This window comes from Nelumbo nucifera, chromosome 4 (assembly GCF_055504915.1).
Source record: "Nelumbo nucifera cultivar China Antique chromosome 4, China Antique-T2T, whole genome shotgun sequence".
Classification (NCBI taxonomy): Eukaryota; Viridiplantae; Streptophyta; class Magnoliopsida; order Proteales; family Nelumbonaceae; genus Nelumbo; species Nelumbo nucifera.
In genome coordinates this window covers 18960261-18979826 of record NC_142652.1, presented here as the reverse complement: position 1 = coordinate 18979826, position 19566 = coordinate 18960261, and the positions used below count along the sequence as shown (strand labels likewise).

The 19566-nt window shown below is 36.4% G+C and overlaps 1 protein-coding gene across 1 annotated transcript; it reads left to right on the top strand.

Annotated features, from left to right (window-relative positions):
• The first annotated feature begins 220 nt into the window (after window positions 1-220).
• LOC104598192 (mitotic checkpoint protein BUB3.3-like) lies at window positions 221-19301 on the top strand. The gene is made up of 16 exons (XM_019197882.2): window positions 221-353; window positions 469-599; window positions 1385-1467; window positions 2097-2348; window positions 3905-3977; window positions 6567-6647; window positions 6735-6816; window positions 7934-8034; window positions 9099-9172; window positions 11542-11602; window positions 13168-13294; window positions 16338-16640; window positions 18007-18129; window positions 18235-18291; window positions 18369-18443; window positions 18953-19301. Exons 1-16 carry the CDS (start codon window positions 249-251, stop codon window positions 19052-19054), a joined length of 1830 nt encoding a protein of 609 aa, XP_019053427.1. The 5' UTR covers window positions 221-248; the 3' UTR covers window positions 19055-19301.
• Window positions 19302-19566: the final 265 nt, after the last annotated feature.

Here is a 19566-nt window from a genome sequence, read left to right as displayed (position 1 = left end):
GTGCCGAGCTGATCTCCCAAAATATCCCGGGAGGGAGGCACGGCAGGCACGTTTTACACCTCTAGTTTTGGCCCAGGAATATTGGCGGGAAAACATGGCCTCATCGTATTTGAATCATCGGCTTCAGTTCCCGCTTCGTGCTGAAAAAAAAAGAAGAATATCTGCGTATGCTTTGGTTCAATATCTCAAATTCTCAATTACTTCCCCCGCCATCAGTTCAATTTTTTTTCTCTCCCCCCATCGAATTAATGGAGGGGGCTTGTTTGAAGATCGAAAAACCGATCGGAGACGCCATAACTAAAATCCGGTTCGCTCCTCAATCCAACAACCTCCTTATCTCGTCATGGGATTCTGTGAGTAATATCGATCTTTAAAACTTCTTGTTCACTTTTTTTTTTTTTTTTTTTTAAATCCTTCATTTTTTTTGTTGGTTTTCTTTAACCACTTGGAGTGTTCCGCCTGAAACAGATTCTTCGAGTATACGATGTCGATAACTCTTTACTTAGATTAGAAGCTTCCTCGGAGGCTGCACTTCTGGATTGCTGTTTTCAGGGCGAATCTGTTGCATTTAGCGTGGGCACTGATTGTTGTCTTAGAAGGTATGTTAAAAGCTACCCTCCAGTTTCATTTTATTTCTGTACGATCATCGCTGTTTTCAGATAACTATTACACTAATATACCTTTAAAGTTAATATGCGCAAACTTAAAAATTATACAATATTTGGATTTTTATTTTTGAAAAATAGTAAAGTTCCGGGTGTTAAGAAGGCAAATCCATGATTGGGCACGTATTCCGCAGAAATTTTCAACATTTATGTCTCCATTATGGTGAAAATGTTGTGTCGAAAATATCATGTTGCATGTGAACTAATGAGGATTTGCATTCAAAGCCATTTGGGATACTTTAAACTAGAAAGATATGTGGATGGCATAAATGCCATTCTTATAAATAAGCTTAAAAAGTTAAATTTTAGTAGTCTTTTACCATGCTCTTTTTTTTTTTAATATCTCCCGAACTGTTGTTGATGAGCTTTATAACTATTCTTATTGTCCCCTACTCCCCTCACTTCAACATGCCTTCAGGACTGAATTATACAAGTACTGAAACATCTGTATGGTGGTTAATGCACTAGTTAAGTTTAGTTTAGCCATCTGTCCATTGGGACAGAGCAACCCATTTAGGGAAGAATGACATGTCAGATATTTCCTTAATTAGTGTAAACTTGAGGGAATGAAACATTTACTCTTCAATGTTCTTTCACTGCATGTTGAAACCTCATGCAACATTTAGTTTCATTAAATCCCTGCCTTTATTTGTGGATATTGAACAAGGTTTCAATTTGTGATAATTCCATGATATTTATGGGTCACAAAATGTTCTTAGGTATGACATTCATTCAGGAACCCATAAGGCAATTGGGGCTCATGATGATTTGGCAACATGCGTTGAATTTTCTGAGGAAACCTGTAAGTTACATTGGCAACCAAGTTACTACAAATTGAATCCTTAATTTGGCAGACATGTAAAAGTTTCCTACTTTTTCTGAATATTATACATATCACTTTTGTCATTTCTCTCATAAAACAAATTCAAACGTTTTGAGAAGAACTATGGACAACTATACATAAGACAATTATATTAGGGATAATAGTTCAAACCTTCTATGGTATGTTTATGAACAATGGTTTAAACCTTCTATGTCATGTTTGTGATGCATTTTATGGATTTAATTTGTTGCAAAAATTTTGATATGTATTACATTCCAGGATCTAATTATCCCCTTTTTTCATTTTGGTAAAAGAAAGATGTTTGGTAAAATATATATTTGCAGAATTTTTAAACTTTAGGATATGACCGTGTTAGGTAAAGGGAGGGCATTAAGATTAGAAACTGATCATTAATTTATTAGTTCTAACTTGTAATCTTCAGTATAGCATTTTTATACATTTCCAACACATGAGGAGATTTTGATTTTTGAAAGGAGTCTTTCATTCCTTTGCTTTATAAATTGGACTATAAATTGGGCTAATTTGATCATCGCCTTTTTATATTGTTGTTGCTGCAAGAGCATTTAATAATGCTTTGTTTTCTGCAGGTCAAGTAATTACAACTGGTTTGGATAAAAAGATAATGTGTTGGGATACTCGCATATCGGATTTTGTTGCATATTCAAAAGCTGTAGGTTCAGAGGTTGAATGTATGTCAGTATGTGGGCTTTATTTGCTACTTGGGGTTGGAGCTTCAGTAAATATCTTTGATTTGCGCTATTTAGAAGGTCCAATTCAAACAAAAAATTCAGCAATGGACTATAGAATTGAGTGTGTTTGCTCATTTCCTAATCACAAAGGTAAAATAACTGTCATGTTTTATGATTGAGTATTGATTTTATGGTTGCTTTCCTGAATTTTCTTTTAAAGAACATTTTTTTTTTCTGAGAAAAATGATAATTTTGAGCATGTTTGGATAAATCCAATGTTTCCATGTGTTAAAACAGCGGTTTCCATGTTTTAAAAACTGATTAACCTTGTTTTGACAGTTGAAGTCTTATTTACCACTCTTTTTTTTAAAGAAATTCTGTCATTTCCATATCCTTGCACTTAAGAACAAATTACATTTATGTGGTTGCTTTACATGTGTGTGGTTTGTGAGACATTAGGTTTGTGCAAAGTGTGTGAAGAACTGTTGGTTCTGTTGAACTAATTCTGACATGGACAAAGAAATATAAAATATCATTTTAAATGCAAATGATCAATTTGCTATAAGACTAATTTTTTAGCTTCTCTTTGAAAATGATATGGGGTATCTGAGCAGAAAACCTGAAAACGTGACATTCATCTTTGTGCAAATTAGATGATACAATGAGTCACAAACACTGACTTTTAGGATATGTTTCAAATAAGTGATAAAGGGCACATATTAGAGTGAATATTTTCATATTAGCTTGCTAGTGACATTAGGGTTGCGTTGAAAATATACAGGTTTTGATTTTGTTAAGAAATGTAGGGTTATGGGACCCCACAATTCCTGGGTAGCTGTAGGGAATGACTTACCCCCTTGGTTGGGGGGTGATATCTTATCATCAGGCACTGTAATCACTTTCTATTTTCCTTTCATGAACTTTCATTTATCATCAAGAAAAGAAGATACAATTCAAGAAATGATGGAGGACTTATATGGGAATCAGTTAGGACTGGTTTATGGAGTAGGTTCAGTTCCATTTATGTGTTGGGGAGATTATCAATAAGGAAACAATTTCAAGGTCAATAATCAAATCAAAGAATGAGCTAACTTTAAGACACAGTGAAACTTTTGATTTAAGAATAAAAATTATTCAAGAAATGATCTTGAATCTGGAATAACAAGAATATTGAATCAGAAAGATCTAGCCTTGATTCTTCAACAAGATCTGGTGAAGTACTCACCACCAAGTGTGGAGTCTTTTACAAAATGAAAGATGTACCCAGCCACATGCATAACATTAATTTCTTAATTTGATATAACTTGTTTTTATGCAAAAAATCGTTAAACTTTAGCATGGAATGGCATCAAGTTATTTATTTAAAAATTCGCTTGTGCCACTGTCTCTATATTTATAGGGTAGGGCGCAAATCAGGAAGCAGATATGAAGAATTTACACCACTAGTTCTGGGCCCCTTCAAGTTTTAAGTAATGTGCGACCCATGCTGGACAAGTTGCACCCCTATTTACGGACAAAACTCACTAAGAAAGCTCATAATCAAAGTAGAACTCTTAAATATACTATTCCCTCTGAAAATTGGCCCTCTGTCAATAAAATAAACCCTCCGTATTTTTTGATGGTTCAGTGGCTTTTTCTCTTATCCCTTATTGTAGTTGTAGAGTTCCCTTGAAGTAGGTTTCACATCTTTTTTTGTGCCTGTGCAGGATATGCAATTGGATCAATTGATGGACGTGTTGCATTAGCATGTCTAGATCCTTCAGAGGAGAACGGAACGGGGTTAGTTATGAAATCATGGTTGTGATGGCAGCAATTTTCTCTTTCATAAGTTTAATGGCTGAAACATTGAAATTGTGCCCTTTTCGGGCTGTTAGATACGAGTTTTCTTTCAATATCTATTGTATTAGGCTTATATAAAAACAGTTATTTATAGGATGATTATCCATGATCTTCAACGGTATTGTTTTATGTAACCAGAAGTAGAACCTAATTGCTTCTACTTTGAGAAAATTGATCCTAGTATCCTACATTGCAACTCTGCAAGAAGTGGCTCAGGGGAGGTGGCTGGGTTGGGCCTGAGGCAGGCACTCAACCCAAGCATGGGGAAGAATGTTTGGGTTTTAGCAGATTGGCGGGTTAGGTCAAGAACTGTAAAACTCAGTGTAGATGTAAGGAGGTCCCACAGTTCCACTTAGATTTCATATGCTAATTATGGTGAACAACTGCTGGAACTGTCGAGAAAACTGACAGTGATACTAGTATTATGAGCAGAATAAAGGAATTTTGAGGGGGGGAATTCTGTTGTTGGTTGGGTGAAGGTTTATAAGGATTTGTTTCTGTCCTGAATGGAACTGTCAAGAAGACTGCTCAGGAAAGAAGATAACTGATTAGTTCAGGTACGGAAAGAAAGCGTTTTTTTTTTGGGGGGGGGGCATTTTATGCAAAAGCATTTTTGAAGCAAGAAGTATGAGGCAGAAGTAAATATGCTGCTAAGTGCCTAGTAACCTGTCCATTTCAGCATAGGTGGCCAGCTGCCTGCCACTAACCTGTACTCATTGCTTGTCCTGAAATGCTACTTTGTAACCTGTATTAGTCATTGGACCGGACCAATTTGGTTCTAGTTAATACAACTGTATGTAATTTTAGGGGGTGAGGGGCTATGTTTGTGGTTGTGGCTTGAACATGTATAGAAGGAACTCTTGGGCCTGATTGGAGTTGGATTCTGTGGTGTCAAAGATAATCTCTGTCTCTGGATGGGTTTAAAGGTTGTGACTGCTGTAGAGATATTTTCTCTGATTGTTCATAATGCATGAGGTGTTTGGGATTTGAAGATTGTTTATCTTGCATATGTTTTGGATTTGGGTTGGGAGTTTTTCTCTTGAAGCTTGGAGGAGATTTTCTTTTATTAGATTTTTGTACAATTTTGTTTGTAGGGGAAGGGTTGTTAAGGATTGAGATGCTTTGTTGTCTTTTCAACTCTTTCTCTTGGAAACTCCTTGTCACTTATTTTTGCACTTTCATTTCCTTTTAGTATATTTATTTTTATTATGGAAAAAGAAGATAACTGATAAGGGTCTAGGGCTGTTATGGGGGTTAAGGGTGGTCTAGTATAGCCAAATGAAGAACTATAATTGGATAGGATGTATGATAATATGCTAGATTGGACATTCGACAATTGAAATGAACAGAAAAGATTTAAGACAAGGAAAAAAATAGAGTAGACAATAGAATGTTTCAATAGGAAGGAAACATGAGGATAGAAAGATGAGAGGGAAAGACAATATACCTGAAGGTATCTTAATGAAAAAGGAGCTTTGGTTCATAATTTTATTCTATTCATCCTCTTGAAAGACTGGTTTATCTATCTATATAGACTTGTACTTAGAGACTACTTCATTAGCAAGTGACCTCCTTAATGTTACATCATAGCCAGGTTGCTTCCTTGGACATCATTTATAAGCAAGTAACCTCCTCAAAGATTATATCATGGACAGATCACTTGTAGATTTTCTGGAATGAGTTTCTTTTTATTTTTTTGTTGTTTTGCTTTCCTTATCAAACCCAAAGCAAATATTAAAACCAGTTACAGCTATTGATAGGATAATGATTCAAACTGGATTTAATATAACCATAATCATCATCATCACTTAAGCCTTGCCCCAACTATATGGGGTTAGCTGCATGAATCCTGTTCTGCCACTCCTTTTTATTCAGTGCCATATCTATTGTTAAATTACGAGTCCTTGACTCATTTCTTGCTTTAACATAACTGGCTATTATATAAATTTCCTTTGTTGTCTTGTTTCTGCAGAGTCAACAATCTCTTAATTCCAGTTTAGATAACTCACTCATAGGTGGCAGTAGTTCTAGTAGTCTCACTTTGCCATGTGGGGTCCATGACTAAGCTTCTACCATTTTCATTTTTTCCCTTTCTTCTTCACCTCCTGGCTACATCTATGACCTTAACCATATTGCCCATTCAACCATTTTTTATTGGTAGTTTTCCCTTATACCACTTCACTCAGGCTTTAATCCAGGATAAGATGGATCTTTTTACATAAACAGTATTCACCCAACCATGCTGATTTTTTCCATAAAGTTTTTACTGGATGGAGGCTATAGAATGGTATTCTTGGATGTTTATACTCCACCTGAAAGGTCCCAGGATTTTTCTGATTGATCATTTGAGTATGTTTGCACAGAAGAAAAAAAGATTTTCTCTTAAGGATTTTAGACTCTTGGTAGTCTGAACTTTGTGACTTAACTGTAAGAGCATTTGACAAATGCAATGGTCATGATTGGCCTTAAGCATTCTGAATGATGTCATTTTGGCACCATAGTCATATTTTTTGCATGTCTTTGCTACAGTTGCGTTTTCCGGTGCCATCCAAAGTACAAGGATGGGAGATATCATCTTGTTGCAGTGAATGACATTGTGCCTCATCCACAGTATGCATTCATTTGATGTACATTTTGTTGCTATATTTTTTCTAATAGATTTGTTAAATTTACATTGAGACACTCTTGTTGATTCAGCCAGTATGGTGCCTTTGTCACTGGCGATAATGAGGGGTATGTTATTGCATGGGATGGACAAAGCAGGAAAAGGCTATTTGAGGTATTTCCTTTCTTTCTGACTCTTTGTGGAACTTGTATATGGTGCTGCTAGTAACAAATGTCTCTAGGGGAATGTTAAGCTTCTCATATGTCTGTAGACTTTTTAATCTGTTTCTCAATTTGTTTTGCAACTCCTACCATTTATAATATCTCTGCAAGACTTGTACTACTGCAAGGCATAGAATATTCATGCTGCAAATTAATAAAGATAAGCTCTTCTTCCTTTTGCTGTCAGAAGTTCTTTTCTCCTTTGCTGCCAGAAATTGAGTGAAGATGCAATAGAAAAATAATCTATTATATTGCTCATAACTAGCATTTTTAAACTGGTTAATAATTTATTAAACACCTGTTGCAGAATTGCAATTATTTTGAACACTCAAACATTTGCATTTATCTATTGGTATTAGTTAAATTGACCGTAGTTGTATTATATGCACTGCAACATATCAGAATTTTGTTCATTTTAGGTGTTACATTCCCTTGTGATGTTGCACCTTGTAATTTGATTGCTTTCTAGTCCAACACTCTTGAGACTTGAGAGTATATAGTGGTGTTGTGCATCTTTTCACATTACAAGGATGGTTAGGTAAAAAATGGAAGATAAGCATGAAGTAGGAAGAAACTTTATCATTTATTAAACATGATCAAGGTACATATGCATGATTTGGGGACCATAATTCAAGGGACTTCATTGAGAATACATTTCTAGGCCAACATTAATCAAAGCAGGCAGGGGCAGCTATGAGTTTCTAATCTAATAGCCTGCTGAAGGGTGTAGATCATAGTTATGTTGCTTGTAATTCATCACATTCATTATAAGATTAATTGAACATATCATAACCTCACCTACTACTTGTAAGAGATAAATGCATAAATTCATTTGCAACTTGATGAGGTTTAATTAGGTATAGAATGCTATGATCGTCCAATTGGTGATTTTAATCCAAAGCAACTCTTCTCTAGGATGCATTGGTTGGTTGCTCCAATTGGCTTGCTTGTGTGCCAAACATGTAGTTGATGCATATGCTTCTCATTCTCAATCTACTGCTGTCTATATGTTTTACTTGAGTAGTTTTGGTATTTTGTACAAAACATTCTAATTTTTTGTTTATCTCCAGTTGCCAAGGTTTCCCAGGAGTGTAGCTTCCTTGTCATATAACCACAATGGGCAACTTCTGGCTGTTGCATCAAGCTACATATATGAAGGGGAAAAGGAAATGTTAGTTATCCTTCTCATATTAATTCTGATTCCTTTCAAAGTTGAGATAGCTTTTGTGGCCGAAAACTCATAGAACTATCATAAATTACATCTTTTATGTCTGGAAGGGAATTTATCAGGGTTAAAACTGTATGGTGGAATCTTGATTGCTTACTTGTCCATCTATGAACTGTGATTTTGTTGTATCTGACAACTAAGAAATGAGTTAATGAATTCAAAATTGACATCAAGTTCACCCTATTAATTCTTAACCACAGAGTACAGACTATTGACTTTGTGACAGAGTCACTATTCTCACCTACAATAGCCAGGCTGTTTTTCACTTAAATAGTATGTCATCATGGATCATGATGTAACTTTTGATGGGAGGACAGAGTTCCATCTTCCTGGGGTTTGACACGATACTTCCATGTACGAAATGGATACCAATCGACAACAACCATGTAACTTTATAAAGTACAAAGATGCATCTAGAGGGGGAGGGGACTGAAATGTTCAACTTCCTATAAATATTGGAATATTTTTCTTAATGTAGTTATTAGGTCCTGGCCAATGGGTTATTCATATGCATGGGAAGAATCTTTTAATTACTGTTACCTATGCAGACGTAGGACTACATGCATTCCTCTACTTGACTGCCATGTGAAAATTCATTTCAGTGGAAAGATTATTGTCTCAGAAGAATATGATGGCCTTGAAAATGGCTATTGCTCCATAACATGAGAGCTTGCAATTTATTTTTCCCTGATTCAAAACATTGCCAATATCTGTTCATCAAAATTGAAATTTTGTTCATTACACTTTATTGGTTCTATCGTTTAATTAATGATTCACACTGTTTTTTGTTTAATGAGTTTCTTTTTATTAAAAAGGGGTTTGTACTGCTTCTTGTCTTTATTTTTTGTGGATGAAATTCATGATACGCTCGCTGTTTTCCTAGTAATGTAGCTGGCATGATCATATAGCTACTTAATTGTTGTGTTTCTGGCAGAATAACTGTTCTATGTGTTAAACCCTTTTGTGCTTCTATAATTACATTAAGTTGAAAACACTACCTGTGGCAGAGAAAACCCTCCTCAAATATTCATACAGAAAATGGATGAGAGCCATGTGAGATCAGCTTCTTCTGGAACCCAAAGTTAGAATCTCATTGTGCGAAAAGAGTTGAATGGAGGTAATAATGTTTGCCCATGTATATATCTGATCTATTTTTGAGTATTGGCGGCTTATTTTGAAGAGATCATATTGTGGTTATGCTTATATATACTTAGAATTTATGTTAATTTGAATGGTATATATTTACCAGCCATATGTTCAAGTTTCATACTAGTACTTTTAAATTCATTTTATCATGATATACAATATCAAGGTCATTTTTAGTGTAGTAATCTGAACATTAACAGATCAAATTTGGAATTTTGGATTTAGTCATCTAGGTTTAACTGTTTCAATCCGATCTGATCTGTTTGCAACTTCGTTATTTGAATCAAGGTTTTGAAAACCCAACCACAAGGTGAAAGCTGGATTTGTAGGCCATTATTCAGCAGTTAAAATGGCTGTGTGAAGCCAATGTTCAGAAAACTGGACAAACCAGCAAACTGGAAATCCAATTGGTCCGCGTCCAACCTGTTTAGCATTTTATTTTAGAAGGTTTTTTTGGTAGAAAATTAACTTCCATTAAAATGGCTATAGCAAGATACAACGTCTAAACCAGATAATAATACAGAAACCAAATAAAAACTAACAAAAGATGGCAAACACAACACAACTAAAAAAGAAACAAACATAACACAAGCCAGTCACAACTAGGTGAGCCAAACTGGATCATCTTTCCAAGCCACTCTGGTCAACCAGAGATAAGCACCGTGAACCAATTTGTATTGGATTGGTAAAATGTGTAATTCTGGTTGAAGCAGTGATTTAAAAGGCACGCCTAGGCACACAGGTGAGGCGCTTTTGGGGTATGCACCTCGCCCAGGTCGTAGGCGCAACTCTTTCAAAAGGCGCGCGCCTGGTGCACCTGATGCGCCTTGTGCCCCAGCCTAGGCGTGCGTCTTTTCAAAATTTTGTGCTTTTTGCCTTTTTTTTAGTTTAACGGCTGGGCCGGGGTCCGGGGGCAGAACCCCCAACCACGCCCTTTGAGGCAAGTCCGAACAAATCTATGTTAGGGTCTGAAATTCTTATTTCTCACATAAAAAATAATGATTTTACAACTTTCATTGCCTTTCAAGAAGTTGTTTTATTGCAATGAATAAATGAACAATATAAGCAAATAGGGGGTTAGAATTTCAGACCCTAACATAGACTTGTCCGGGCTTGCTTCGAAGGGTGTGCTACAAAGGCGACTAAGAATAAAAAATGCAATATGTTTTACATCACATTAACTACTTGAAACAATGCAATTAAGGAAAAAAAAGAGATTGTGGGTTTTACATGCTTGAAAATGCTTTATATGTTTGCTTTTATTTTTAAATTTTCATTTGAATACAGTTTACATATTATGTTTATGTATTTTAATTTTAGATAATAGGTTTTTTTAAATCATTTATTTTAAAATTTAAGTTTATATTTTTATTAACGTTATGTTTAATATTTTAAATTTTTATTTTGCATTCTTTTAAATTTTTTTGGCATTTTATGACTTTTTTTTTATTTTTTAGCCTTTCTTTTGTAATTTTGTGCATTTCTTAAAAAGGCTCGCGCAAATCGATCCTTATGCTTTTTTTGTGCCTTGCGCTTTTAAAACACTAGGAACCCTTGAAGCTGGTCAAGCACCAAGCAATTGGAAAGAATAAGAAGCAAAAGTGAATGGCTCAACCATTCGGTTTGCTCCAGATTTCAAGGCACCGGTTCGAAACAGCTTGACAGTTGGCACGGGCATTTTCTTTCTTTCTTTCTTTTTTTGGTAAGCATGATTTGTATATTTTGTCTTGCGGAAGTTGGTTTTCCTAGCAACGACGCAGCTTTGTTGCATGGAAGTCAAAAAGCATTTAATCAGGTGTTTTTGCTTTTCGCTTATCTCTATACCTTATTTTTCATTTCTCAACAGTTCATGAAGCTGCGTGAGTTCAGCGAGTTGCCACCAGATAATGTAGGCTCGAAGTTGACCTATGGGGTGCGTTTGTTGCTTTACCGGTCTGCAATGTTTGACTTTATTTATAGGATCCTTCTTGGTGTTAAAAAGAGGCCGACAAGGCAAAGGTGATTTCAGGTAAATACAAGGCTCTAATCTCAACTCAAGCTTTTCATGTTGTTATAACCTATTCTTTTTTGTGTTTGTTGATCAAGACCAATAGTAACAACTAAAACGCTTTTGTAGTTGAGCCAACAGTTATGTTACTGATGATGCCATTGTTTATACACTTGAATGATGAATCCAGGGAAGAATTCTGTGCAAAATTCAGAAACTTCCTAGATTTGAACGTGTGGTGATCTGAAATAAATGACATGTAGAATCATGGTATTCTGTGGATTTTACATTTTTACTGTTTGGGTATGAAATTGCAGAATCTGGAAGCTTGCTGATTTTACTGCATTCTTTCAGCCTTTCTGATAGATTATTGGGGAGGTAGAATATGATTCCGTTTCTTTGCCTGAATCCAGAAACAGTATTCTGGGGTCTTGGGCGACTCGGTAAAAATTGCAATACATGGTGGCATATAGACCTGTTCATGGGCCGGGTGGCCTGACGGGCCGGCCCGGCCTGGCCTGGCCCCCGAATGGGCTTGAACAGGGTATATGGGCCTGCGGGCTTAACCTCGGGCCAAAAAGCCCGGCCCGCAATAAATTCGAGCCGGGCTCGGGATTTGCCAAAATAGCTCGGCCTGACCTATAATTAAACCTAAAAACCCTAGTCGAAAACCCCTATTTTTTTCACCTTTCCCTTATTTTTCCAGCTGAACCCTTCTTCTTCACATTCTTTTTCCCTTCTTTATATTCTTTTTTTAATGTAAATAAAATTTGAATTTATATTCTTTTTTTAATGTGAATAAATTCTAATTTATATTGATTATTGAATAGGAAAAAAATCTAATTTTTTTATTAGGTCGGGCTTCGGATTTTTTATCAGGGCCGGGCTTGGGCCTAACATATTTCCATTAATGAAGAGTAAAAGCTCGGCCCGAGCTCGGCTCAACCTGGCCCATGAACAGGTTTAGTGGCATATAAGGTTGATGGGGGCTTGGGTGAGATGTGGCATTTCTGTATTTGGTAGGCGCAACATTGTAAGCATGTTAAATGAGTACTTAGAAAATTTTTTGATACTTGACCCTTAAAATACCCCCAGCTTACCCTTGAAAAAGATTAATATCCATTTTTAACATTTGTCAAAATATTTATCAAGTGCTCATTTAATGTGCTTACTTTATTGTGCCTAATGCCCACTAGATCCAGTCTCATTCTGGAGGGTCTGATGCAATGGGCAGTCCATATTGCTTATCAAACAGAAATAAAAATAGGCATTAATCTGGTTTTTGAAAGATCATTGATCCAAACGGCCTTGGTCAGTGATTTAGTTGACTCTGTGTGGTCGTTGATCCATTCAAACTGGACAACCGTTTTGCTTATTTTTTAATTTTTAAATTAGAATAAACCATCTGTTTGAACCGGATGATCAAACTGCTGACCTAGAAACTGATAGCCAAATCACTTCTGGTTCTTGGTCTATTTTTACAATATTGGATAGTAATATATTAACTTCACAAGTGATTAAGATGAGCTTGTCGTCGTTAATATTAAAGCTCAGTTTGGAAGGAGTACAAATACAAGTGTGTACAGTGTAAATACATACAAAATATAAGGTTTTGCACTCTACAAATTTGCATTTGTACTCCTTCCAAACTGAGTCTAAGTAAATTCACCCTGATTTTCCCCTTATATAGCATGTTTTGGCTGTGCATCTGGAACATCTCTTTCCTTGTAAGTTTTTATTCATAGGAAGATGCACTACTCAAACTTTCTGTGAGGCTCTGTCTGTGAGGAGCAGATCTGGATTCTAATTAAATCTCCTTCATTATATCCTCTAAGGGAACTGAGAAGTGTCCAACTCAAGCCTGGATTCAGCCTCCAATTTTACAAACTATTGAGTTTGGAGATCGGCTTCAATACTCACACTGTTTACATAATCTTTTACAGTGTTATTGGGAATATCTCCCTTTCTTTTAAGCTTTTTTCTCATGGGAGAAATTCTCAATGCAAGACTGCAAGGGACTGTGAACAATTTGTGAGCACTGAAGTTGATTTCCCAAGTTTGATTTTTAAGGTTTAGGTTGGGTGTAGGTTCAAAAGTTTTGGTTTTGTGAATACAACCAAATAACTCACTGGTTCAAGAAGTTGCATAGAATTCAATTGAGATGACTAATAGACTCTTGATTCTATGTACTCTGTACATATTCTAAGACAATATAATCAGACAGTCCATCTTTTTGCTTACATATCCTGCAAGGGGCATATCAACTTACACTATAACTCTAAACACTCCCCACATGTATTGAGATTAGATTTGGACTGACTACAAGCTTTACACCCAATTCTCAGGTAGTTCTGGGACCTGGGTTGAGGTTTTTTACTGCACGAATCCACATCTTCTCTATGATCAATATATGCGGCTGTAGTGTATGGTGGATAGCAGATTGAACTATTGAAGCTTATTGACTTATTCGCAAATTAGGGCCCATTTAGGACTGAAGCATTGGTTGAACAAATTGTTTTCATTGAGGGCCTGTTTGGAAGGACTGACATGAAGATTCAGCTTAAGTTCAGCGGCTCTGAAGTGATCCGGATAAGCTATTCAAAGTGACCAAACAGTACTCCAAATGATCCGGATAAGCATTGGTGAAGATTCAGTCTTCTTGGACGGAATCTGAGTTGCTTTGGAGTGTTCAACCAAAAATCTTCTATCGGAACACGTATTTTGGCTTAACAACAATAAGCTTGGATTTATGATTGCTTATATGCAGCCGAGAGGCCAAAAGACACCATGGGAAACTCTTCACTTAACGGGGACCAACTAAGTGCCTATTTGGGAGGGTTGAGCTATAATGCAGCTTTTGGTTGTCTGTGTGGGGCTGACATACTGCCTATAAGCTATGCTTGGTGAAAAATCTGCAATTGGATCGGCTGTCTATAGAGTGTGTGTCATAGGGAGATAGTTCCATTGCACAGATGAGATGAACTATGGGTTATGCTCTATGGGCAGCTGATCCCGTCCCAAAAATTCTGATACTGGATTCAATCTAGGGCTGCAAGCGTTGTGAAGACAACTTTTCTGACTTATTTGACTTGGGCAGCTAAGCTGGTTGTTAGCAAACATAGCCTATATTATTAATGTAATTTGAAGTAAAGCTTATTTTCAATTTAGCCCTCACAAGTGGGCGGCTGAAACATAGCATCCTTTGGCTTTTTGAGATGGGCCCACGTGGACTGTTTACAAATTATTTTTGGCAAAAAATTGAGAGTCCTAATCAACTGTTATTTAGTCATTTGAAGGATTATCTACTTCAGCCTCTTCTAATAGCTTATCTAGAATACTTCGAAGTGGTAGAACTAACTTAGAGCCTATTTGGAAAGATTGAAGAATAGTGACTTTTGGCTTCCTAAGGTGGGCCCCATATGAACAGTTTATAAACTGTTTTTGGTGAAAAATCAGGAGAGCCCAAATCCCTTCTTACTCATTTGAATTTTGAAAGGCTATCTACTTTAATTTCTTTGAATAACTTATCCATAGCACTTCAAAGCAACTGAACTAGTTTAGTTAAGTCTTCGTTTTCATCATATCCTAAGTGGGTCTTTGGTTTCCATGACACGATTGAGAAAATGAGGATACTGAAGCCATGTGGCAAGTTTTTATCATTATTATGCCATGTCATCTTCTAAAATGTTAAGTTCATGTTGTGGGGATGGGCAATTCATCAGTTGATCAAAATGGAATCAAGTTAGATATTCTACTAAGTTTTCTCAACATTTAAATACTAGAAAATAAATTTTCTCAGATAATTGGTCTTAGCATGGAAACACAGGTGCCAAAATGAGAAAGCAAAATTTCCTCTCTCATCCTATTCTTTGTCGACATCCAAATGAACCATTGATTGAATCTTCAGCTTAACCCTCTAAAATGGGCCCTAATTTTTAGTAAAATCTTCGCCTGATTTTCTACCATAGACCAAGTCTAATTTTTTTGTAGGTCCTACCCAACTAGACCCAAAATGGAGTTGGGTCTAGGCCCGATTCTGCATGCTTTGCCATCTTGAGCTGATAAAAAACCTTATTTTTTACATAATCTTGTCTATAATTATATAGTTAATTTTGGTTAAAGTTTAAAAGAGTAGGGGTGTTCAAATTTGGTTATTTCAGTTTTTGGTTCGGTTTTATAATTTTAGGAATATTGGTTTTTGATTTTCAGTTTGGTTTGAGAAAAAAAGAGAACCAAATTAACTGATTTAAATTTGGTTTGGTTTAATTTGACTCAAAAATAGAATGTAGGCTATGAAACGAACCAAAATCTATCGAATGAAACCCCTAAAGTGCAAAAAAAATGTTTTTTTTTTCTCAGAATCGAATTGGGATCTACTCCTGACACAGGGTGCCTCACACATTTCATCGTATATTGAAAATATTTCCCATAAATAATAATTTTCCAATACACAATGGGATGTATCTATGAGGTCGGTGTGAGACGCCCATTTGTAAGGAGCAGATCCGGTCTCCTGAGGACCTATGCGCCATTTCGGATATTCTCTCACAGAGCGCGCTTCACATCATCTTCACAGATATCGCAGCCGTGTATTGGAAACGTATGCACGGTAGATATTTTCAAAACACGCTTATGATGCACTGTGAGGCGCGATCTGTGAAGAGCAAATCCAATCTCTTATGCGCTGCTTGTGGATCTGATGATCCTGGGCCTATTCCATTACGTTATAACTTTCATCCGCAGCTAGGGATGTGGATCCAGTTTCTTGCCTTAAAGATTGGAATCCGTTGACGTCTCACAGCACATCCAAACTGTGTATTAGGAACATCTCAGGGAACTTCTGAGATGTTTACACGCTGAGATATGCATATGGGGCGCTGATGTGATCTCAAAGACTTAAATTCTTACGGCTTAATTCCGTCTCCCGAGGCCAAAATAGGGATATGGGCAAAAATGGGCCCTTGGCAGCCCACGTGCGGGTTTGCAGCCTTCAGCGTCCTTATTACGCTAAAGTCATTTTTTGCAATCTAGCCGTCCACAAAAGGAGGGATCTGACGGTAGAAATTGAAGCGGACGCAACAGAGTTTGTAGGGATAATTTTATGAAACCCTAGGTGCCCGGAATCCTGTGTTGGGTTCGAAACATAAAAATAAGTCGTGAGAGAGAGAGAGAAAGAGAGATAGAATCTGTATATAAATTGATTCTCTCTCTCACCCTATACTCAGTCTTCTATCCAGCTCTCTGCAACTTTCCCTCCACTATCTGCATTCCCCGACTGGAAAGCTCAGTAGCCATGTCGGACGAGGAACACCATTTCGAGTCGAAGGCCGATGCTGGAGCTTCAAAGACCTACCCTCAGCAGGCCGGAACGATCCGTAAGAACGGGTACATTGTGATTAAGGGGAGGCCTTGCAAGGTCTGTTTCTCGATCTGTTATGAATAAATGTTTCCCCTTATAGATCTGGATAGTGGATTCATTGCTGTTTCTCAGATCCTTAATGCTTCCTTTGTTTATCGTTTAGCTTGTCCTCCTCTTTTATGAGATTTTGATTTCTAAGAGATTTTAGGGTCTTATGCTTAGAATTTTAGCTTTTGTAGCCTCTATTGGTCTTGACTTTTTTGTTATTGATTGCTCCTGTTATCTATTCTTTACCTGTGCTCTTAATATATTGTGAGAATGTCTCAAAATTTAGCGTTTTTTATTGAGTTTCCATACCGTTTTTCTTCGGTTCATTTTGTTTTGGTTTTGAATTTAACTGATAGTTGCGATGGCGTTTTTATTCTTCTTTTTTGTTGTTTTAGGAGGTAGAAATCTCTTCCCTTGCAGATCTTCGTGTGTTTCACTTCTGGATCTTATGTTACTTGACATCTGTTTTTTGCATGTATGGAGCTTCCAGGCAGTTCTTTCAAGCTTTATGATCTTTTTTTTTTCGTTTTTATTTTTTTTTTCACGTGTTCTGCCCTGCGTACTAATTGCGTAGACGTTTATCTGACGATATGTTTTGATTGATTTGTTCCAATTTCTATGTTAACTATTCAAAATTTTTATCTCCATATCCATGTTTACTATATGATTACGGTGACTACTTAAATGTTATTTCTTTAGTCTACCATTATCTATTTTTATATCTCATATTATCTTATTATGTTCAGTCCATATCTGCACTCCTCCGGGGTTTTTATGGTTCAGTTTTTTCCCTTATTTTATATCAGTTTTCATTAGTCTTATTGGTTATGTCTGGATTCGAAGGACTATGTAATGTCAGTGCAAATTTTCTTTAAACCATGGTGCATACGTATTTAACGATGATTATGTTTTTCTATGTGACATGGTTCTGCTTCTAACTTGCGCATTCAAAAACTCCGATGGGAGTAGAAAAGTTGCTATTTCAACCCTTAGTTCAAATTACTTTGCGTAGCCTTGCTATGGTCTTAAAGTAGTTTTTTATGCATTTGTTGCCATTGTCATAATGCTGCTCTTACTTATTTAAATACTTCTAGTCCATGATTATGCATTGTTAACCAATGGAATAGATTTTGATGGTCTGAAGTTGCAACTGAAAAAACATGTGTAATTTTTCTAGGTATTATATGCCTACGGATATTCTTAGTTTTCGTGATTGTTGGTTTTGTTTTCATCAAGCTTGTTGTTTTGGTGTTATTTGCTCCAAGTTGAAACATTGAAGTGGTGTTCTTTCGTTCCTTCTCACTTGGTCATTTTACAACTCAAAACTTGTTTTATGAAATTAGGCAATAACATGGACAACATACTCTGGTTGCAGGTTGTGGAGGTTTCAACTTCCAAGACTGGCAAGCACGGACATGCTAAGTGCCATTTTGTTGGAATTGACATCTTCAATGCTAAGAAGCTTGAAGATATTGTGCCATCTTCCCATAACTGTGATGTAATGGCTTCACTTTCCTGGTGCTTTCTTTTATGTTATCCTTTTATCCATTTGCATTTGCAATTCTTTCATTGACGTTAATATGCTATTGTTACTTGTGTAAAGGTTCCCCATGTCACTCGTACTGACTACCAGCTGATTGATATTTCTGAAGACGGATTTGTATGTCCATACTTCTTCTCTCTTCAGTTGTGCTATGTTTTGTGAATCTCTGTTTGATCTCATATTGAATGTATCAGGTGAGTCTTTTAACTGAAAATGGTAATACTAAAGATGATTTGAGGCTCCCAACAGATGAACAGTTGCTTACCTCGGTAAGTTGACTTCTACCAGCTCATTGTTTTTTGATTTTCTCTTTTTTTCAGTTTTTACTTGTATTTTTTGTGATATTCGTTGCATGTGCCTGCATCGTGGGTGTTTATATGTACTTTTTTACACTATAATTATCAGACTTTTTGGGGTGCCGGGGGGAGGGTTATGGTAAATAGCCAGTACATTATTTGGATGATTTAAATTTTGGGTTAAGAGCTATTTTTTGAGATAAAGGGAATTACCTATATTGATAATTTTAAAAAGGGAATTATCTATACTTTAATGCTAGAACTTAACCACTTGAAATTCCTATTTGGGTTCTCCCCCTAGTCTTTGCTGGGCGTCTGAAATGTTTGTTGCTTCTGGTTTGTTCGCAGATGCAATATAATGTTACTGTGCTAGAAAGATTTTCCTGTTTGGTTCCATGTTATATTGCTTCTATGTTTTTTGGAGCCCCTTTGCCCTTATCTATCATGGGCCAGTAACTCTGATTCATCTTAATTGAATGCAGATCAAAGATGGTTTTGCTGAGGGGAAAGATCTTGTTGTGACTGTCATGTCTGCAATGGGCGAAGAGCAGATCTGTGCTCTCAAGGACATTGGCCCCAAGTAGCTTTTCCTTGGTTTGTGTTTTATTATTGCAATTTGAGGTTAAGATTTTTGTAAGGTCTCTTATTTTGGACCGAGAAGATATAGTTAGTAGCTTTTGCAATGGTTTTACTTGGAATTAAACCAGGGTTTCCTTCGGGCATGGAATACTCGCTGCCGTGGTTTTACACTTGTGGGGTTAACGCATCTTCAGGACTTTGTTTTTCAATAGCAGCTTTTATTCAATATTTTTGATGCTTTGAATTAGAAAACTGCCGTCTATCGTTTTGTTGTGTGGTATGCAACGAGGCAAGCTTCATTTCTAGCAAGACTGTATATAAACCTCTTTAAGTATTGTTTTTCTTTTTTATGGCAAGTTTTCACCTTTCTATTCATGCAAGATGGTTATTTGGCTTATGGTTAATGGGTCCTTTGACAGATGGAAAATAATAGGCCTTCAGAAAATTTACTCCCCTTTTCCGTAAAACAATTGTCCTGTCACCTGTCTGTGTGAAGCATGAGCAGTATGAGAGGATC

Bases quoted from the DNA above. Each gene is read 5' to 3' on its own strand.
- LOC104598192 (XM_019197882.2), top strand. From the start codon at position 249: ATGGAGGGGGCTTGTTTGAAGATCGAAAAACCGATCGGAGACGCCATA. The intron at 354-468 runs GTGAGTAATATC...CGCCTGAAACAG, and splicing joins TTATCTCGTCATGGGATTCT to ATTCTTCGAGTATACGATGT. The intron at 18,444-18,952 runs GTAAGTTGACTT...AATTGAATGCAG, and splicing joins ATGAACAGTTGCTTACCTCG to ATCAAAGATGGTTTTGCTGA.